Raw genomic sequence first — 23,026 nt, 5'->3', positions numbered from 1 at the left:
AACTGCAACGATTTTCTACAAGACGACTGCGGACGCTCTTCAATCGTCCATCCGGCATTCTTTAGTTTTTCAAAATCAAGAGATATTCTCGATTTTGATCCAGAACCACGGGCTTCGTGAGCCTTTTTTGACGCTTCTTTTCTGGCCTTCGAGGCTTTTCTTTTAGGCATTCTGCAGTCTACAACACGCGACACAGAAGTAGCTAGAAGTGTCAGGCAGCGGGGTTCTGAGCTGTCAACACAGGCATTCAAGGTGCCGTTGCTATGGGGAGACGTCAATGTTTTCTATCGCTTTCTCTGATTGGTTTCGCGGGAAAAATAGAAGCCTTTGTGAGGGCATAACAGTGCATATATAGAGTACTTTTGGCGTTTTACCGCTGTAAACAATTATCGAACTGTTCAGTAAGATGGCCGCCATCAACCACAGATTGGGATAGGGACCTTTCGTGGGATATTTTCGTAATTATCAGTCGATTTTCGGTCACAAAAGGCCTGCAGATTTAGAGAAGATTTATACTAAATTTAACTTTTTGGCGTGGATTTATTGGAAAGGCATGAAACTTGGAGGATATGACAAACACACATACAAGAATCGTTCTGTGGCACCGCGTCAATATTTCTTGAATATACGACTCGTGACGACATCATAAAAATTACTGACAAGGTAAATTATATTTTGCAATGTAAAATATTCCCGTTTGTGTAAATTTTGACGCACTGCCAAAGTTTGGTAGAAAATGTTGAAAGTAATCGTGTGGCCAAAGATAATGGTCAAAGAATAAATTTTGCTCGAGTTTTTTCAAAAAATGTGATGTGACATGATAATGACCACACCAATAAAAAAGTCAAATTCCTGGAATACTTTAAATTCTTGTTGCAAATAAATTTTTTTTTCAGAAAGTACACAGCATGGCTTTTCACTAATGGTAATTTGACAGAGGTGGAGCTAGTTTTTTTTTTTAAACAAAGCATAAAATTTCAGGGAAAAATGCGAAAAATAGCCTCCAGGAATACCTTAAGGGTGGCCGCTTAATACAGCTAAAAATAACAACGAAAGACAAACATAGGACTGCTACAGGGTGGCCGCGGCCGCTTAATAGAGGTGGCTGCCCAATACAGGTAACAAATGCAGCGTTTATATGAGCGAACAATCGGGACTTTGACAACTGGCCGCTTAATAGAGGGTGGCCGCTTAATACAGGGCCGTTATATACAGGTTCGACTGTAATGTTAATAGGTTTACAGCAGAGACTGGCTAGTACAATTGGCCATTCACTTACTGTACAAATTGAAGGTCACGAAATTGATAGAGTGCCCCACACTAAATCCTTAGGAGTTTACATCGATCAAAATCTGTCGTGGTCCAAACATGTTAATGAGGCTCCCAAGATTATCTCCTCTGGCATAGGTGCACTTGAAAGATTGAGGCCGTTCATTTGCGAAGATACAGCAATATTACTATATAGAACTCTTATTGAACCATATTCTGATTATTGCTGTCCTGTGTGGGACGGTCTCAGCAACGAGTTAGCCGACAAATTACAAAAAACTACAATTGTGTATGTATGTATGTATGTATGTATGTATGTATGTATGTATGTATGTATGTATGTATGTATGTATGTATGTATGTATGTATGTATGTATGTATGTATGTATGTATGTATGTATGTATGTATGTATGTATGTATGTATGTATGTATGTATGTATGTATGTATGTATGAACACCTCAAATCTGGGACAGGCGTCTGGCGATTTCCCGATATCTCGGCAATATCTGGGACGGTCGGGTAACAGTGAGTCCCCCAATCGCCCGGATTTTCCCGACATTGCAGACAATTTCACGTGCGTCAGTGATTTACGAACGCATGACTCCCTGACCAAGGTGTTAAAATTGCTTGGTTACATGCGTCCGTGTAGCTAGGGTATTAAACTATAATACCGCATCACGTCAAACGTTAATTTTCAAAGTTAATCTGGGTGTTGAAGTTAATAGGAGCATGAAACAGTTACATATTTCTGTTTTAACTGAGGGAACAGCATTTAATCCCTTATGTTAAAGACGTTGCCTCAAAAAGTAAACAGAAGAAAAAATGGGGGGGGGGGGGGGGAGGGAGACTCTCGCTTTTTTTTCAGAGACAATTTACACAACAGTAATGCTGAAAAGCTATAAAATACATAATAAACATTTTGGCATCTTTTAACCAGCCAATTGAAGCTTAGTTATTTCTGAAAAATGCGTGGTTGCTCCAAATTTTCTTTTTGGATTCCAACAACTCTTTCTAAGAGTATTCATGATTCATTCCAGACCGGTACTAAGAGCAAAGGTAAACATAGGTTGGGGCCGGAAGAGCTAAAGAAGAAAGATCCCCTTGGATACGCGCTCTTCGATAACTAGATGTGGACGAGGAAACTGCCTAACAGTTGAGGGAAGAATCTCTTTTCATGAGTTTTGAACAGTGTTGGAATACCGCAAAATAATGAAAAAGAACGATTAAGAACTTTCCTGAAAGTTGCTGACTAGTTGAAAAATTGTAATTATACCGGTCACCAAGCAAAATCTACTTTGTTTTATGTATTCGTTCTATCTTTTGCTCGACTGTCTTGACTGAAATGTGACGCGGATCGTTTGCAGTGATGTCCCTGACAAATGACCTCCACTGCATTTCATTTCCTTGGTATTCAAAGATATAGCAATGATGCACTGCTGATGCAAATCGCGAGAAATCTGCGTTTGGGTTAAAAAAAAGGAAAAAGAAAAGAAAAAAAAACATAAAAAAAAAACATTGGAAAAAAAAAAAATTATAAAAAAGAGACCCCGGCCTTGGGGCCCGTTTCTTGAAGGTCCCGGTAACTTACCGGGCCCGATAAGTGATTTTGGTGATAAATGTTTCTAAACAGAAGTCAATTTTTGTTATCTTTGAATACTAAATTTTAAAATCTTACAATTCTATGAAAACATTGGCCAAGTACCATGGCTGTAATCACTGTGTAATCGGCGAAAAAACATTTTAAAATATACCTATCGGGCCCGGTAAGCTACCGGGTTTTTCGAGAAACGGACCACTGGCCCCGACCCCGAGTCCGCGTTTTAATGACGCCCCAAGAAAGACATGTTTTACCTCGATCCGATAATTATTTTAGATGTGAGGCGATGATCTTAGTTTCGCAGCTCCCGGGCCGCGTTTTTGGCGCCTAGCACTACACGTTATGGTGACCTTGTTTTTAAAATCAAACCAGTTTTGTTCCAAAAGAAAAACATCCAGTCTCATAATGTACATAATTATGGACACTACGAATGGAATGTTTCTCATATGAAGTGAAAATTAAATATTTAAAATTTGTTTTCAAAACTATGGGCAACTCACAAGACAATTTTTGAGGCAACTGACGAATATCAAGCACGTGCAGCCTTTTTATCACGCTCCAGCCCTCGTCAGTCTGTGGCATTTCAGTTAGTCCATTTTCGGTGATTCGTCCGACTGGCCTCTGACCGGTCGGTCTGGCATAATGATAAGCACCCATGTGCAGTATATAATAATAATAATAATAATAATAATAATAATAATAATAATAATAATAATAATAATAATAATAATAATAATAATAATAATAATAATAATAATAATAATAATAATAATAATAATAATAATAATTGTCTGCTTATATTTTGATGTTTGTTGTTGTCGCTGCTGTTGCTGATGATGATGTGTTGTCCTTTTCCTTACCTTTTGTTTGTATGTTGCTTGCTTTTTTGTGTGTGCTTTTTTTAAATTATTTTTTTATTATTATTTATTTTTCGCTTTGTTCTTCTTTTATTAAGCTTGTCCTGTTTAGATCTCTTGCTCGGTTCAGTATATCTTTAACATACCTTAATTTACACAAATATAATTCTCTCCTGTACATTAATCCAAGGCCAGGGGCGGGGGGGAACACTCCATAGCGCCTGGCACTTTTTTTGTATCTGAATCATCCAGGGGCGGGGGGGAACACTCCATACAGCCTGGCACTTTTTTTGTATCAGAATCATCCAACAAAAGTTGACGTCACATCCGGTCAAATTGGCGCCCAGCAGCCTGTCTCCGCGAAGTCGAATGATGGCGTCCTGGTCAGGCATGATTTCTTCGGATTTTTGAGCCATCAGTATCAGGAATTGTGAACTGCGGATATGAAAGATGTTGTAAAGATATTGCTACGACTTCATGAGCAAAGGTTTTCCAAAGGAGTAATTTTTTCTATTGTTTTGACGGAAAATACGAGACAGCTAAGCGTCGTGTCATGGCGGAAATTTCACACTCTCAAAACGAGTGGCGTTCAGACTTTTGGCTCTTGTGGCTTCTGATCGTTCGAAAGCTGAAATTTTAATACCCTATCCCGTGTGCAACATAATGGAGGAAACATCGTCAGTCATAGTTTGCAGTGTTAACATCGGGAACCTAATTATCTCTCGACGTGAAGTATTGGAAGCCTGTATCATTGAAGCTGTTCGTTGTAGCGGACTCGTAACCTTCGAGGTGAGTAAATGTAGTTATCTTCATTTCCAGTTCTTTTCTGCCGACGTGAGTACCTTTACATGTGGGCTTTAGAGTAGTTAGTCGGTTTTGTGCTTCGTAGTTCTTTAATAAAGACGCAAGTGAGGTTTAATTAATAAATAGTACAGTAATTACACGGAATGCCCGCAGGGCAGGCCGTGTCTAGGTTTGAGTCGGGTATCTTCGTCGTTAGCCACAAATGTGCACATTAATTTATGCATTAAAATATGTCCTCCCCTAGTCGGGATGTATTATTCTGATTGTCTTCAACAGAAGCGGCCCAATAAAAATCTATTTTTCATGCACATATCACGAGAGAGGGGACCCACTCATTCCTTCCTCAGTTCCTGGGTGACGTCAAATCATCATTTGCTTTATTCATTAAACCTAGATTAAATTCTTCCCTCTCCCAGAAGGGATCTATTGTTTTGATTGTATTGGACAAAAGCGGCCCAATCAAAATCCATTATCGGTGCATATATCATGAGGGAGGGGACCCACTCATCTCTACTTGTGTGACGTCAAAGCAAATCATCATTTGGAAAAGTTGTTTTTGTTCAATGGCAGCCACATGTCTGAATTTAAGACTCTGATCTGCCGTTTTCAGAAAGAAAACAAACGTTTTTCGAGCGGTAAATCGAAATAATAACTTCTAGGTAGTACTCGAAAGTTGAAACGGTGGAAATTGGGAGAGTTCACAGCGAAGAAACTATGCTTTTACACACAGATCAAATAATTCAAAGCGAAGTAAGCCAGACCACTTCAGCGGGGTCATGACATCATTGCAGAGTTATTCCCGGTATGATTCCCAGTAACACAACTATAAAATATCAGGCAATCTTTCTGAATAAAACCATTCAATTATTTCAGTTGCGAAGGGAGGATACAGTTGACTATAAAAATAAGCGAAAAAACTGTATCTTTAAATTTAATCTTATTAGAAGGGAAGATAGTTTTTAAATATCTGCGAAACATATCATGGGGAATAAATGAGGCTACATTAAGCATTCCGTGTAATGCTGATTAAGGGCATCTTGTTCTCTTATCTGAAATGCATTCATATCATGTTGTCCTGCAAGTGCTGGCTTGATGAGGGGCTTGAGTAAGAAAATGTATCTATGTCGCCTGGTTCATATTGCTAGCGTGAGACAGTTGTTAAAGTTATTGATGTCAAACCATCTTAAACAGTAAGTTAAATAGCAAATTGCGAATGACATTTCTGAAGTATTGAAAGAAACAACCCCTTCACCCTTTACTTCATCTGCACTCTCATCACTTGTATGGTGCTCATGGGTTAAGGCTTTTTATACATTTGTACTATAATTGTGCACGTGACGTCAAAAGAACAAACAGTATGCCACGAGCCACAGACAAGTGGCATGACTGATGTTCTTACCTTGTTTTGATGTCCTCTTTGGGTTATCAAAGGACACATGGAAGGCCAAATGGACTTTGAAAACTCTTTATGGCTGACAATGTCATTATTTATTTACCAGTTATTTCAGATATGTTAGTTGGTGCCAAATATTTAAGGGTGGGGAATTGTCTTTTTCTCTGTGTCCAAGGTTGGGGAAGAGAACATAAAATAAAAAAATATTGCTAATTCCTGGAGGTTATCTAGCAGCAGAAATTGACCCATACATTAAGTTCTAATGACATTGTCTCCTTTGAACCAATGAAATTCAAAGTTCATTTTGACAACGAATATTGAAGTCTGTTCAATTCAATGAACAATCAAAAGTTCAATAACCACACAATCAGTTCACAAACCACACATCAGTTCAGTGACAGTAGACCTCAAAAATTATTGAAAGAATAACTATAGGTGAAAGGTTTTTTTATTCCAATGGGACAGATAAGAGGGGAGGGGAGAGGGTTTTATGGGAGCATGGTCCATATTTAGAGTAGGCAGAAAGTACAAGTGAAACTAATAAGTATCTATGTATTACAAATAATGGTAACAGGCTTGCATGCATTTAAATCTATTGCCCACTTATCCATTGTTTGTCTTTGTAATCATATTTGGCAACAGCTGCCCAATAATGTAGCTTTTTCTTGTACATATTTCCACTTCCTTCTTGTCAATGATGCAGATTAGTGGCCCATTGGTAAATTTGTAAAAATCTATAAGTCCTATGGTTCATTGAAAATCAACAAGTCAAATAACCATAGCAACAGTTCAAAAAACACACACCAGTTCAGGGAGGGTAGACCTTAAATGTAAGAAAAACTATAGGTGATGTGTTGTAAACTTTCTCTCCTTCATGCTTGTCAAGGATCCAAATGAGAGGCTCGCTGGTAAATTTCATATTAGTTCAATTCAAAGAAGACTTGAAAATTCAATCACCACACCAAAACAACAAACCTCCCACCCCCCCCCCCCCCCAAAAAAAAAAAAAAAAACAACAGGAGATTATATAAATGTATATATACAGAGCTGTCATTAAGAGCCGTAACCCGTAACACCTGTTACGGCTGAATACCCTTGACAGAACCTTGATGTTACAGCTGATCTTGATGGTTGAAGGGTTATTTTACTCAGAAATTAACAAAACTGTTATGGGTGAGAAGCTTAATGCAACATGTGGCTGAAAACTTAATGACAGCCCTAAATTATATAAATATATTAACCACCTGGGTGATAGCAGACCTCAAAATTAAGAACATTTACTGGTGTGGGTGTTTTATTTCAATGGGTCTTGCAGGGGGAAAGGGAAGGGAAGTGGACAAACATGTTTGCATTATATTAATAGGTTTATACATTATGTTACCATGGTTTAGAATTTTCCTTACCTAGATGAAATTTTTAGGGATTTAATGTTTTTAATTTTTAATTTCAATTCTTTTAATTTTAGAGATTTATACAAAAACTCAAAAGGAAAGAGACCAGCAAATCCCCCCCAGACACGGCAAGAAAGGAAACAGACAGCGAAAGGAAGAACGCAACAAGCCCGGAAGAAACTGCGATGGCCATACAGTTAGCAGAAGACAAGGAGGAGCTTGTAAAAAGGGAAACAGGGATTGTGGCACTTGGGAGAAGAGTCAAGAGACAAGAAGAGTCAATTAAAAAGTAAAGCGAACAAATTAAAAAAAATAATAATAAAACAGTAATGGAGGCCAAGTGGGTGGCTGCCCAGCTAAGGCTTATAGCTGGTCAGCTTGACAGCTTGGCTGACCAAATTTTGGATCATAGGAATACGTCAATGTAATCAAACACGATGCTGTACACCAATGTGAAAATTATTGTCAACAGACATTTATTAGACTTTGACACATAGTAAATTATAATAAATCATATAGCTAAGCGGCCACTGCAGTTACTTCCGGTCTTGTCGCATTCTTCCTTTCGCTGTCTGTTTCCTTTCTTACCGTCTCAGGGGGATTTGCCGGTCTCTTTCCTTTTGAGTTTTGGTTTAAATCTCTAAAAATAAAATAATTAAAAAGAAAAATTAAAAACATTAAATCCTTAAAAATTTCATCTAGGTAAGGAAAATTATAAACCATGGTAATATAACGTTAATATAATGCAAACATATTTGTCCACTTTCTTCCCTTTCCCTACCTGCAAGATCCATTGAAATAAAAACACCCACACCAGTAAATTTTTAAAAATTTTGAGGTCTGCTATCACCCAGGTGGTTAATAAATATATATACATTTAAATAATCCACCTTTTTTTTTGGGGGGGGGGGGTGGGAGGTTTGTTGTTTTGGTGTGATGATTGAATTCTTTGAATTGAACTAATGTGAAATTTACAAGCAGGCATCTCATTTGCATCCTTGACAAGCATGAAGGAGAGAAAGTTAAAAACACATCACCTATAGTTTTTCTTACACTTAAGGTCTACTGTCACTGAACTGGTGTGTGTTTTTTGAACTGTTGCTATGGTTATTGACTTTTTGATTTTCAATGGACTATAGGACTTCTAGATTTTTACCCTGTCAAATTTACCAATGGGTCACTAATTTGCATCATTGTCAAGAAGGAAGTGGAACTATGTACAAGAAAAAGCTACATTATTGGGCAGCTGTTGCCAAATATGATTACAAAGACAAACAATGGATAAGTGGGCAATAGATTTAAATGCATGCAAGCCTGTTACCATTATTTGTAATACATAGATACTTATTAGTTTCACTTGTACTTTCTGCCTACTCTAAATATGGACCATGCTCCCATAAAACCCTCTCCCCTCCCCTCTCCTTTTATCTGCCCCATTGGAATAAAAAAAACCTTTCACCTATAGTTATTTTTTCAATAATATTGAGGTCTACTGTCACTGAACTGATGTGTGGTTTTTGAACTGTTGTGTGGTTATTGAACTTTTGATTTTTCATTGAATTGAACAGAACTCAATATTCCTTGTCAAAATGAACTTTGAATTTCATTGGTTCAAAGGAGACAATGTTATTTAGTAAATAAACCCCTTCAGGCGGCTGGTATGTCGGCTGATAATGTCCGAGGCTGAGAGATTGTCCGAAAAATGAATATTTGGCCGAGAAGCGAAGCTTCGAGGGCAAATGTGAAATTTTGAGGACAATCTTTCAGCCAAGGACATTATCAGCCGACATACCAGCAAGCCAGAAAGGGGTTTATCCTCCCATTAATTTTTATATCATGCGAAAACCGCTCGTAAAAAAGCCAGTGCTGATCTGATGGCAGATGCGTGTGATTGACGTAAACAATTACATTTGATTGGTTTACAGGAACTTTATTTTCACTGTGATTGGATGAAAACTTGACAAACTGACTCAATATGCGTAGGACTAAATCTGCAAGTCTACTCGTAACTTTCTACACTCTCAAAGAAGTTGACAGCATGTTTAGTTGACATTTTTGTACTTTACGGAACAGCATTTGCGACCAGCTTTTTGCTGTAAACGTGACTGGACATCTACAAAACGAGTTTGTTTTTTCTTCCATGTAAAATAATAAAGATGAAAAGGTGAAACTCTTGAGCTGGCTTTTTTCCGCTGGCTTTGTTTCTTTTCAATGGAAATAATAGGAGGGCAAATATCAACGCAGGCGGAGGTTATTGCGTGATAACCGTCCTGTGAATTTGCACCATGTGACGTAAAGTAGCCAATAAAATCATGCGAAAATTGATGGGTGGGTTGTAATAGAACTTAACATATGGGTCAATTTCTGCTGCTAGATAACCTCCAGGAATATTTCGCAATATTTTTTTACTTTATGTTCTCTTCCCAACCTTGGACACAGAGAAAAAGACAATTCCCCACCCTTAAATATCTGGCACCAACTAACATAACTGAAATAACCCATAAATAAATAATGACATAATTTGTCAGCCATAAAGAGTTTTCAAAGTCCATTTGGCTTTCCATGTGTCCTTTGATAACCCAAAGAGGACATCAAAACAAGGTAAGAACATCAGTCATGCCACTTGTCTGTGGCTTGTGGCATACTGTTTGTTCTTACTACAATTTGACGTCACATGTGCATAGTTATAGTACAAATGTATAATTAACAATTATTCCACAAGCGCGTTGGATATGAGATGATAGATAGCCAACGAGGCGCATAGCGCCGAGTTGGCTTTAACCATTTCATATCCAACAAGCGTGAGTGGAATGATTGTTTTATTAAAAACAATCAAGAAATATTGGTAGATTTTGCTGATTTCGCTTTGCAAGAACAATTAGAAGACAATTAATGGTCTCTATTCCTCGGGCATGGTATAATGGCTCATATACCATGGCAGCTAAGCCAATCAAATCGTTTGAATCACATTTTACCATGATCCAGTTTTTAATAAAAAGCCTTAACCCATGAGCACCATGCAAGTGGTGAGAGTGCAGATAAAGTAAAGGGTGAAGGGGTTGTTTATTTCAATACTTCAGAAATGTCATTCGCAATAATGCTATTTAATTTATTGTTTAAGATGGCTTGACATCAATAACTTTAACAACTGTCTCCGCTAGAAATATGAACCAGGCCACGCAGATACATTTTCTTACTCAAGCCCCTCCTCAAGCCCGCACTTGCAGGACAACATGATATGAATGCATTTCAGATAAGAGAATTACTGTACTATTTATTAATTAAACCTCACTTGCGTCTTTATTAAAGAGCTACGAAGCACAAAACCGACTTGTTACTCTAAAGCCCACATGTAAAGGTACTCACGTCGGCAGAAAAGAACTGGAAATGAAGATAACTACATTTACTCACCTCGAAGATTACGAGTCCGTTACAACGAACAGCTTCAATGATACAGGCTTCCAATACTTCACGTCGAGAGATAATTAGGTTCCCGATGTTAACACTGCAAACTATGACTGACGATGTCTTCTCCATTATGTTGCACACGGGATAGGGTATTAAAATTTCAGCTTTCGAACGATCAGAAGCCACAAGAGCCAAAAGTCTGAACGCCACTCGTTTTGAGAGTGTGAAATTTTCGCCATGACACGACGCTTAGCTGTCTCGTATTTTCCGTCAAAACAATAGAAAAAATCACTTCTTTGGAAAACCCTTACTCACGAAGTCGAAGCAATATCTTGACAACATCTTTCATATCCGCAGTTCACAATTCCTGATACTGATGGCTCAAAAATCCGAAGAAATCATGCCTGACCCGGACGCCATCATTCGACTTCGCGCTGGGCGCCAATTTGACCGGATGTGACGTCAACTTTTGTTGGATGATTCTGATACGAAAATTTGACGAGTCTTCTCCCCCGCCCCTGGAATCATCCAACAAAACTTGACGTCACATCCGGTCAAATTTGGGCCCGGGCAGCCTGTCTCGGCGAAGTCGAATGATGGCGTCCGGGTCAGGCATGATTTCTTCGATTTTTGAGCCATCCGTATCAGGAATTGTGAACTGTGGATATGAAAGATGTCGTAAAGATATTGCTTCGACTTCATGACCGAGGGTTTTCCAAAGAAGTGATTTTTCCCTATTGTTTTGACGGGAAATACGAGACAGCCAAGCGTCGTGTCATGGCGAAAATTTCACACTCTCAAAACGAGTGGCGTTCACACTTTTAGTTCTTGTGGCTTCTGATCTTTCGAAAGCTGAAATTTTAATAGCCTATCCCGTGTGCAACATAATGGAGGAGACATCGTCAGTCATAGTTTGCAGTGTTAACATCGGGAACCTAATTATCACTCGACGTGAAGTGTTGGAAGCGTGTATCATTGAAGCTGTTCCAATTGTCTTCGTTGTAAGAGACTCGTAATCTTCCAGGTGAGTAAATGTGGTTATCTTTATTTCCAGTTCTTTTCTGCCGACGTGAGTACCTTTACATGTGGGCTTTAGAGTAATAAGTCGGTTTTGTGCTTTGTAGTTCTTTGATAAAGACGCAAGTGACGTTCAATTAATAAATAGCCATAGTAATTCTCTTATCTGAAATGCATTCATATCATGTTGTCCTGCCAGTGCAGGCTTGAGGAGGGGCTTGAGTCAGAAAATGTATCTGTGTGGCCTGGTTCATATTGCTAGTGTGAGACACTTGTTAAAGTTATTGATGTCAAGCCATCTTAAACAATAAATTAAATAGCATTATTGCGAATGACATTATTTCTCAAGTATTGAAAGAAACAACCCCTTCACCCTTTATCTCATCTGCACTCTCACCACTTGGGTGCTCATGGGTTAAGGCTTTTTATACATTTGCACTATATTATTTGCACTATAATTATGCAGCTGTGACATCAAATTGTGGTAAGAACAAACAGTATGCCACAAGCCACAGACAAGTGGCATGACTGATGTTCTTACCTTGTTTTGAAGTCCTCTTTGGGTTATCAAAGGACACATGGAAGGCCAAATGGACTTTGAAAACTCTTTATGGCTGACAATGTCATTTGTACATCATATAATTATTTACCAGTTATTTCAGTTATGTTAGTTGGTGCCAAATATTTAAGGGTGGGGAATTGTCTTTTTCTCTGTGTCCAAGGTTGGGGAAGAGAACATAAAGTAAAAAAAAATATATATATATATTTGCAAATTCCTGGAGGTTATCTAGCAGCAGTAATTGACCCATACATTAAGTTCAAATAACACTGTCTCCTTTGAACCAATGAAATTCAAAGTTCATTTTGACAAGGAATATTGAGTTCTGTTCATTTAATGAAAAGACAAAAGTTCACTAACCACACAGTCAGTTCTAAAACCACACATCAATTCAGTGACAGTAGACCAATGTAACAAAAACTATAGGTGATGTGTTTTCAATTTTCTCTCCTTCATGCTTGTCAAGGATGCAAATGAGAGGCCTGTTTGTAAATTTCAAATTAGTTCAATTCAAAGAAGGCTTAAAAATTCAATCACCACACCAAAACCACAAACCCCCCGCCCCGCCAAAAAAAGGGGGGGGGGGGGGGTTATATAAATGGATATATATTTATTAACCACGTGGGTGATAGCAGACCTCAAAATAAAGAAAATTTACTGGTGTGGGTATTTTTAGTTCAATGGGTCCTGCAGGTAGGGAAAGGGAAGGAAGTGGACAATTCAATTGAATTCAATTCAATTTTATTCACACTTATAACAACGAAATACAATATATTTTATAGTAAGAAAAACAATAAACGTGCAGAGCACTTTATTGAATGATTTTACCTTCTATGGAAGAAGTGCGTAGTGGTCAAAGGAGCAAGGCTTTCGTGTTGGCCACTTAACAAATCGACAGCAGTTTTCTATGGTCTATACTCTTATAGACAATAAAATGACGCCAAACAATGTTCAAAACCCAAGTGGAAAACCACGAGCCACAGGCGAGTGGTTTCACTGCCAAGTTTTGGACATTTTATGGTGTCATTTTATGGTCTATTTAACAATTAAAAATTACAGTCGAACCAGGTCAAGCGTACCCCCCTAGACTCTATTAATGGATCGATTATTTGAAAATTGAACCCATTAGTCGTTTCAAAGAATGCATTCATTCATTCATTGTTAGCGCGGATCAATGCTCAAATTAAAATTCGATTCTTATTGGCTTTTAATTTGAACATTGATCCGCGCTAACAGTAAAAGCAATAGCCTGTAAAATTTAAACTATAGTACATTTGAAACAGCTCGTTCGTTCAAACTGTTCCCGCATGTTGTTGACACGTTCATATATTAAAGCCATTATGCAAATTTGGTCATGGCAAGAGCACAAAGTCAAGCGCTTGCTGAAATGAGTCGGGCTGAAAATTCCAATTTATCTTTCATGAATAGCATTACCCACCTTGTTGCATGAAAAGTATGGTATATATCTCATCAGACTGTCCATTATACCGCGAAAAATAGCGCAACACATGTGCCGAAGGTCATTGCCATTGTCGAAGGTCAACTGAAATGAACATCTTTCACTGTAAGTTCGCATACTTTTCGCTGAATTAATTTGCATATACCTCAAAAAGAGAACTGCTTATTATGATAAAACGCTTCCAATTTTTTTTCTCATTTTTTTAACAACTAACGGAATAAACGCCAGTGTATAAACGTAAAATGTCCACTGATTTAGTGATCATTTAACTTACCCGACAGGACCCATTTTCACCGTGCCTGGGTGAAAATGGCGAATTTTCTCTCTGACAGTACGCGTTGACTGCTGCAAACTACGAGAATGCTTTTTGGAAAATCCGCTTTTATACAAATCAAGAATTTCCGCTCTGAATATGTTGAAAAGGGTTTTTTTTCCGGCGGGCTTACTGGTTTTGTGGTTTCATGCATTGTTCGTATAATCCAATCAGAAATCGAATTTTGATTTGAATACTTGAAACGACTAACGGCTTCAATTTTCAAATAATAGATTCATTAATAGAATCTAGGGGGGTACGCTTGACCTGGTTCGACTGTAAATTAGACGGCGAGCTTGAGGTTTCTATCGCCCCGAGCCAACTATCAAAGGCGATAGAAACCGAGAGCGAGCCGTCTAATAATTGTTTTAGCATACCTCAGTGATCGATCTATGAAGCAAAAAAATATTTTTATTTCATAAATTTTGATCTATTTGTGCAATGATGCATGCTAAATCGCGCACGCTCTGACAAACTGCCGTCTATCGATAGACGGCACCTGTGTAGCCAATCAGATTGCGTGTTATGCGATAGTCAGTCACTGAGGTATGCTAAAAGAGTATAGACCATAGAAAACTGCTGCCAATTTGTATTTTACAATAACATGGAAAAAGTACGAGCGGAATTGGCAATTTTTTTCATTGAAAAAGCACGCGCGTTACATCTGACGTCATCTTTATTGTCTGTACTTTTATAGACAATAGCTATGAGCCAATCAGCGCACCGGAATTTGGACAGTTATTGTAAAATACCTCTGTGCAATTAAATAAAATGGGGAAAGTAGAATTTATAATACTGGTTGAAAAGCTCTGCTAGTTAAATTAGGCTTGGGAGATGAAAATACAACAGTAAGGAAAAAAGTGTTTACAACAAATATATAAGTATATAGTATACGTTAAATTTTTTTTAATTTTATATTTAATGTTTCGCTATCAAGTAGAAAAAGTTTGTATTTCTTCTTAAAAACATGGTGGCGCAGACACTTACCTTCCATTGGAATTGTTTCCCAGGTTTGTGATGCCACTACTCTAAACCGTGCTAAACCACATGTAATTAGAATGATGATTATTCTAGTAAGTGACGCAGGCATACTCGGAATAAAGAAATCCGAGTGCTCCTATCAGGAGTCGAACCTAAGACCTTCCGATTACTAGTTCGGATGCTCTACCACTGAGCTACAGGAGACTCGTGGGAGCTAAGGCCATTAAACTAGGTTCATGGGACAAACATCCTGCATACTGCTAGGATTTGAATGTCAAACGTGTGGTATATGAAAGAAATGTGATGGTATATTTCCGGCCTGGTGAATGAATGAGAATGATGATTATTCTAGTAAGTGACGCAGGCATACTCGGAATAAAGAAATCCGAGTGCTCCTATCAGGAGTCGAACCTAAGACCTTCCGATTACTAGTTCGGATGCTCTACCACTGAGCTACAGGAGACTCGTGGGAGCTAAGGCCATTAGACTAGGTTCATGGGACAAACATCCTGCATACTGCTAGGATTTGAATGTCAAACGTGTGGTATATGAAAGAAATGTGATGGTATATTTCCGGCCTGGTGAATGAATGAGAATGATGATTATTCTAGTAAGTGACGCAGGCATACTCGGAATAAAGAAATCCGAGTGCTCCTATCAGGAGTCGAACCTAAGACCTTCCGATTACTAGTTCGGATGCTCTACCACTGAGCTACAGGAGACTCGTGGGAGCTAAGGCCATTAAACTAGGTTCATGGGACAAACATCCTGCATACTGCTAGGATTTGAATGTCAAACGTGTGGTATATGAAAGAAATGTGATGGTATATTTCCGGCCTGGTGAATGAATGAGAATGATGATATATACCACACGTTTGACGATATATACCACACGTTTGACATTCAAATCCTAGCAGTATGCAGGATGTTTGTCCCATGAACCTAGTTTAATGGCCTTAGCTCCCACGAGTCTCCTGTAGCTCAGTGGTAGAGCATCCGAACTAGTAATCGGAAGGTCTTAGGTTCGACTCCTGATAGGAGCACTCGGATTTCTTTATTCCGAGTATGCCTGCGTCACTTACTAGAATAATCATCATTCTCATTCATTCACCAGGCCGGAAATATACCATCACATTTCTTTCATACACATGTAATTAGTTCTAGAAAATGGTCTGTGCAGGTTTTGACTAGTGGCAAATCTGGTATTATATTTATGGATATCAGAAGCTAGGGAAACAAGATCATGGAGTGCAGGGGGTGTTTTTTTTTTTTTATTGTATTGTAATTTATGCACAAGGAAACCAATTTTCAACTTAAAAATGTTCTCTAGCTTAAGGATTCCTAATAGAGTAAAATGTTGCATTATCTCTTTTGTGTGCAAAGAAGATGCAGTGAAGGCAGTAATATGGCTTATTTTTATCTTTTTATATTTTGTTTGGCATGCAGTACCCCAGCTCATTGACCCGTAATTTCGATATGGATATATGAGCGTATAGTATAGTTGTTTAAGTGTATTCATAGAGACATAGTATCTAAGTTTATATAAAATTCCAATTCCAAACAAATATGTTTGCATTATATTAATAGGGGTTATAAGTTATATTACCATAGTTTAGAATTTTCCTTACCTTCATGAAATGTTTAGGGATTTAATGTTTTTAATTTTTCGTTTTAATTATTTTATTTTTAGAGATTTAAACAAAAACTCAAAAAGAAAGAGACCAGCAAATCTCCCTGAGATGGCAAGAAAGGAAACAGACAGCAAAAGGAAGAATGCGACAAGACCGGGAGTAACTGCAATGGCCACTTAGCTACAGTGTATATGATTTTTTATAATATACTGTGTCAAAGTCTAATAAATGTCTGCTGACAATAATTTTCACATTGGTGTACAGCATCATGTTTGATTACATTGACGTATTCCTATGATCCAAAATTTGGTCAGCCAAGCTGTCAAGCTGACCAGCCATATGCCTTAGCTGGGCGGCCACCCACTGGGCCTCCATTACTGTTTTTTTTTTTTTAATTTGTTCGCTTTACTTTTTAACTGACTCTTCTTGTCTCTTGACTCTTCTCTCAAGTGCCACAATCCCTGTTTCCCTTTTTACAAGCTCCTCCTTGTCTTCTCAGCAGGGGTTACATTAAGTTTTGAAGTAGGGGGGCACCTACAGGAGAGTAGCTGGGCAGAAAATTACACTTGAAGTGAATTTCTTTATGTTCAGTTTGAAAGTAGGCAGGTACTGACTCTTGTGTATCCTGGTACTGGTACCCGGGTCCCACCTTCTAATGAGAACCCTGCTTCTGCTAACTGTATGGCCATCGCAGTTTCTTCCAGTCTTGTTGCTTTCTTCCGTTCGCTGTCTGTTTCCTTTCTAGCCGTTTTAGGGGGGTTTGCCGGTCTCTTTCCTTTTGAGTTTTTGTTTAAAGCTCTAAAAATAAAATAATTGGAAAGAAAAATTAAAAACATTAAATCCCTAAAAATTCATGTAGGTAAGGAAAATTCTAAACTACGGTAATATAACTTATAAACCCTTTTAATATAATGCAAACATATTTGTCCACTTCCTTCCCTTTCCCTACCTGCAAGACCCATTGAACTAAAGACACCCACACCAGTAAATTTTCTTAATTTTGAGGTCTGCTATCACCCAGGTGGTTAACAAATATATACATTTATATAATCCCCCCTTTTTTGGCAGGGCGGGGGGGGGGGGGGAGGGGTGGGAGGTTTGTTGTTTTGGTGTGGTGATTGGATTTTTAAGCCTTCTTTGAATTGAACTAATATGAAATTTACAAGCAGGCCTCTCATTTGCATCCTTGACAAGCATGAAGAAGAGAAAGTTGAAAACACATCACCTATAGTTTTTCTTACATAGGTCTACTGTCCCTGAACTGATGTTTTTTTTTTTGAACTATTGCTATGGTTATAATATTATTTTGACTTTTTGATTTTCAATAAACCATAGGACTTCTAGATAATTTTTTTTACAACTTTACCAACGGACCACTAATCTGCATCATTGACAAGAAGAAAGTGGAACTATGTACAAGAAAAAGCTACATTATTGGGCAGCTGTTGCCAAATACGATTACAAGGACAAACAATGGATAAGTGGGCAATAGATTTTTAAATGCATGTAAGCCTGGGTATATACTCCATGGGAGAATGCCATGGCTGCACCGGTATATATAATATATTATAATATATTCCATACTATACACACCTTTACAGGGCTATACACTTTTATATATGAGAACACACTTATATAGGAGAATGCCATGGATGCACCGGTATAATATATTACATACCTTTAAGGGCCATACACACCTATAAAGAGATATACACACCTTTATCAGGCTATACACACCTATACAGCGCTATACACAGCTATACAGGGCTATACACACCTATAAAGAGATATACACACCTTTACAGGGCTATGCACACCTATACAGCGCTATACAGGGCTATACACACCTTAACAGGGCTGTACACACCTTTACAGAGCTATACACCCCTATACAGCACTATACACAGCTATACAGCACTATATACGCAGCTATACAGCGCCATATACACCTATACAGTGCTATACACAGCTATGCAGGGCTATACGCAGCTATACAGTGCTATATATAGCTATACAGCGGTAAAGGCAGCTATACAGGACTATAAACAGCTATAGCGCTTGTACTACTAAAGGTTCTTGCACTAGTTGAGGTCCCTGCACCACTTTAGGTGCTTGCACTACTTTAGGTACTCTTAATGCTCAACCAAGCAAGTACTAATACAACCGGAAAGTGGAAAAAGTTAGATGAAATCTGGGTGGGAACCAATGAGCTGTGTTCTAGCCAATTTTAGCAGCCCATCCTGCTAAGGCTTTGAAAGAAGAAGAATGACCAACCATGAGCATTGAGGTGCTAAACCAAAATAGCTAAAGACAGAAAAAATTATGACTATACGACTAAGTTTTAACTCAGGACCACTACCGATAATGCCCTCATGCTCACCTGGAACCCAGGCCGGGATTTATCTAGTGCCTACATTAATTAGTAATTGCAACCATCTTCACGAGCTCCTTTTATCAGTTCTTTAAATTCACCATCAATACATTGGAATATCCTCCACTGTAGTACTACTGTCATCAACCTTAATTATAAATAATCCAGAAATCCAAGGATTTTCCCGGAGCTGCCGTTAAATTATACCAAAAATTAGAGGAAGATGATGAGGGGTAATGAGGCAGTGGCAGATATTTACTGTGCATCATATTGTTTAAAAAATTTAAAATTTCGCTTTCCGTATCTGTTGTGATCGGGAAATTCATTGGCAATGACAAGAAGAGAAGGTCTGTCTGTTCAGTCTTATCTTTATAACTGTTTTAAGTATCGTCAGGTTAATAGAGCATTCGTGGGTCATTGTTGAACGAAAGGATCGCCAAAAGGGATCGCCACTTGCATGCAACTTTTTATCACAATGTCTGTTACTTTAATTATCCGCGCCTCTATATTTGCCAGTAAATTTTTTCCCTTAAAAATTAATTCCATTTCCTTTGCGATTTTTTCCGTTCTTTATTTATTTCATTACTTACTAAGTCATTCATCATACATTTTTTTTTTTTTGGGGGGGGGGGGGGGGTAGCAAAAGCCCGCACAGACCCTCTATCTGCGGTCCCTGATCATGAAACGCTTATAGTATTAAGTAGTAGTGTTGGTATTCTAAATGGGCTTCTCATAGGACCCCCCCCCCTCCCTCCCTTCCCATGGAGTTACTAGCCTCACACTAGCAATATGAACCAGGCCACACAGATACATTTTCTGACTCAAGCCCCTCCTCAAGCCTGCACTGGCAGGACAACATGATATGAATGCATTTCAGATAAGAGAATTATGCGCCGATCAAATCGAAACTTCAACATCCCCCCCCGGGCAAACCCCGGGCATTTGACTATTTTCTGTGCCCGGGAGTGGGGAATTTGACCGGGTAAGGCCTTCCCGGGGGTGGGGAATTTGACCTTTCCTGGGTGGGGTGGGGAAAATTGAACCGGAAGTGTCAGGTTTCAAATCGCTTTTTTTTAGGGGGGGGGGGGGGGTTGCCGAAGTTGCTAACAGCTATAAACACGTGTTTGGACGAGATGGAGCATTACAAGAAAAGCTTACAAGAAAAGGTCTTCAAAAGTGAGAGTGCTAGCCGTAGCCGGCTATTAAACTAGTTAATATGTATTTCTAGTTCTTTAAACGATGTAGTTTTTTTATGCTTTGAGTCAAGCTGCGCCTTTCTCCCGCATTTGTGTCTGCAGAGGTTTTTAGAATAGCCATAAAACAGCAGTGAACAGTTAAAGAAAAAAAAAACATTGTCGAATGAAAAACCGCCGCTTTGGCTTAAACTGCAGAATACCCTGCCACTCGGACAGCTACGTAGGCGGCTAACTCATTTTAAATATGTTATTATGTATTTCTCGTTAAACAACCTTTGCCGTGTTTCAGAGTTAGAACAGCTTACACTTGCTGATTGACATTGTCCGACTCGTTAACGTTGTGGTTTTTGTAGTAACTCATGACAGGAGCCGACAACGTTTGCTCTTTAGGAGGGGCATTTGACAGACAAATCCGACGATAAGGTGGGGCATTTGAACACCATTTTGGCCTGAGGGGGCGGGAATTTGAACGATCCAATCTTCAAAAGTTCAAATGCCCGGGGTTTGCCCGGGGGGGGGGGGGGATGTTGAAGTTTCGAGTTGATCGGCGCATTACTATGGCTATTTATTAATTGAACGTCACTTGCGTCTTTATCAAAGAACTACAAAGCACAAAACCGACTTATTACTCTAAAGCCCACATGTAAAGGTACTCACGTCGGCAGAAAAGAACTGGAAATAAAGATAACCACATTTACTCACCTGGAAGATTACGAGTCTCTTACAACGAAGACAATTGGAACAGCTTCAATGATACACGCTTCCAACACTTCACGTCGAGTGATAATTAGGTTCCCGATGTTAACACTGCAAACTATGACTGACGATGTCTCCTCCATTATGTTGCACACGGGATAGGCTATTAACATTTCAGCTTTCGAAAGATCAGAAGCCACAAGAACTAAAAGTGTGAACGCCACTCGTTTTGAGAGTGTGAAATTTTCGCCATGACACGACGCTTGGCTGTCTCGTATTTTCCGTCAAAACAAGAGAAAAAAATCACTTCTTTGGAAAACCCTTGGTCATGAAGTCGAAGCAATATCTTTACAACATCTTTCATATCCACAGTTCACAATTCCTGATACGGATGGCTCGAAAATCCGAAGAAATCATGCCTGACCCGGACGCCATCATTCGACTTCGCCGAGACAAGCTGCTGAGTGCCAATTTGACCGGATGTGACGTCAACTTTTGTTGGATGATTCAGATATGAAAATTTGACGAGTCTTCTGCCCCGCCCCTGTCCAAGGCTCTATAAACATCTCCTATATCTTCTAATATTCAATAAAGCTCAGTGTCATTTCCTTGTTTACTTTAAAGTAGGAGGTGGTCAACTAGAAAGCCTTTGCTACTTTGACCACCACACACATTTTATAATCTGTACTGTATTTATTTTTATCTTGTAATTGTCTGTTGTAATACTTTACTTTCTATGTTAATATTGTGTAAATAGTGTGAAATAAATGAACCTTGAACCTTGACACGTGAAAGAATACTTATGTAATCAGTTAAACTATGGGTAAATTAAAAGACCGATTCTCATTAAAAGAAGAACAAGTAATGTTGTGTTATGTAATAAATAACACATCTCTGCACGTGTCTCAGGTGTCTTACAACTAGCGCATCCTGATTGCTCAATCTTTCATTTTCACCGTTGTGATCAGTGAGGAAACAGCTCAGTTTGCTGCGAGAGATGCCCAACATTCTGAAAAAAATATTCAAACGAAAAACAGGTAACTGTTGAAACAACGACATGCTTACCATACCCTGTCCAGAAGAAATCTTTGCTTCCACGGAATTGTCGAGTGGATTTGGACGAAGGCTCCCTTGTTACAACACAGATCAATGTGCGATCATAGTGAAAGAAGAAAATTCCTCGCCGGGAAAAGCTGAAATCACTGATGAGCGTAAAGAGGGTTTGTTGACGGAGTCACTGGAACCCAGTAAGCATTTAGTCCAGCCTGATTCCGAAAGCAAAGGTAAACAGAAGTTAAGACTGGAAGAGCTAAAGAAGAAAGCTCCCCCTGGATACAAGCAGTTCGAGGCCGCTCTTCGATCATTAGATGTGGACGAGGAAACTGCCTTAGAGTTGTGGGAAGATCTCTTTTCAAAGCTTTGAACAGTGTTCTTACCGGTCACCAAGCAAAACCAACTGTGTTTTCTATGTCCATTTTCTCTGTTGTTACAACATTCACAGTTACTAACGAATCCAAGGGCTTAGAAAGAGAAATTATCATTGTTGTTAAATAAGCTTCTCATAACGAACGATATATATTTGGAAAAACATTTCAGAATAGAAAGTAGCGAGATTAAAACATGACGTTTCGGCGACGACATGTAACCATTATCAAATGTAAATTATTATAAGTACAGTAACGTTAAAGAAAGGAAAGTGTGAAACTAAATTTGAATAAAATGAGAAAGATAGATATAAATGAACAGTTTCGCTGGAATGGAATCTTTTTGAGTGTTAAGAGTCGGTCTCTTTCTTCTTATTAGAATTCGAAGCGTCTCGTAAATAAGGCACTCAAACTTTCCGCGGCATTTCTTTAGGATGGCTAATTGCTCGTGAAGATTGTTCGGTCTTCTATTATGCTGGTTTGTTGTTTACCCGATGACTGAATATTTGTGCTCCTCAATGCGAAGATGGAGGTGACGGCTCGTGTAGCCTATATAATTCGCATCGCACGAATTACATTAAAAATTTTAAATTCATACATAACGCCTTGTTGGTTAATCGTTTTGTTTATCCAAGGCTTTCGAAAGAAACTGCAGCAA

General features: G+C 38.6%; 1 protein-coding gene and 2 long non-coding RNA genes across 4 annotated transcripts; 2 read left to right on the top strand and 1 right to left on the bottom strand.

Moving 5' to 3' along the window:
• The first annotated feature begins 3,995 nt into the window (after window positions 1-3,995).
• Window positions 3,996-7,626, top strand: LOC146479280 (uncharacterized). Its single transcript, XM_085110913.1, has 2 exons — window positions 3,996-4,514; window positions 7,388-7,626. The coding sequence occupies exons 1-2, from the start codon at window positions 4,389-4,391 to the stop codon at window positions 7,604-7,606; spliced, it is 345 nt and encodes a 114-aa protein (XP_084967039.1). The 5' UTR covers window positions 3,996-4,388; the 3' UTR covers window positions 7,607-7,626.
• A 140-nt stretch (window positions 7,627-7,766) lies between these two features.
• LOC146479278 (uncharacterized) lies at window positions 7,767-21,402 on the bottom strand. Of its 2 annotated transcripts, none has more exons than XR_014864940.1 (2): window positions 20,951-21,402; window positions 7,767-7,953 (listed from the first exon to the last, which is right to left on the bottom strand). It is a non-coding gene; the product is annotated as an uncharacterized LOC146479278 (long non-coding RNA). The 2 variants fall into 2 exon arrangements; XR_014864939.1 differs by lacking the exon at window positions 20,951-21,402 and adding an exon at window positions 10,725-11,149.
• LOC146479279 (uncharacterized) lies at window positions 11,353-16,932 on the top strand. The gene is made up of 2 exons (XR_014864941.1): window positions 11,353-11,745; window positions 16,741-16,932. It is a non-coding gene; the product is annotated as an uncharacterized LOC146479279 (long non-coding RNA).
• Window positions 21,403-23,026: the final 1,624 nt, after the last annotated feature.

This window comes from Pavona decussata, unplaced genomic scaffold (genome assembly GCF_977016875.1).
Source record: "Pavona decussata unplaced genomic scaffold, jaPavDecu1.1 SCAFFOLD_59, whole genome shotgun sequence".
Classification (NCBI taxonomy): Eukaryota; Metazoa; Cnidaria; class Anthozoa; order Scleractinia; family Agariciidae; genus Pavona; species Pavona decussata.
The sequence above is the reverse complement of the archived record's forward strand: the minus strand, read 5'-3'. Positions and strand labels throughout refer to the sequence as shown.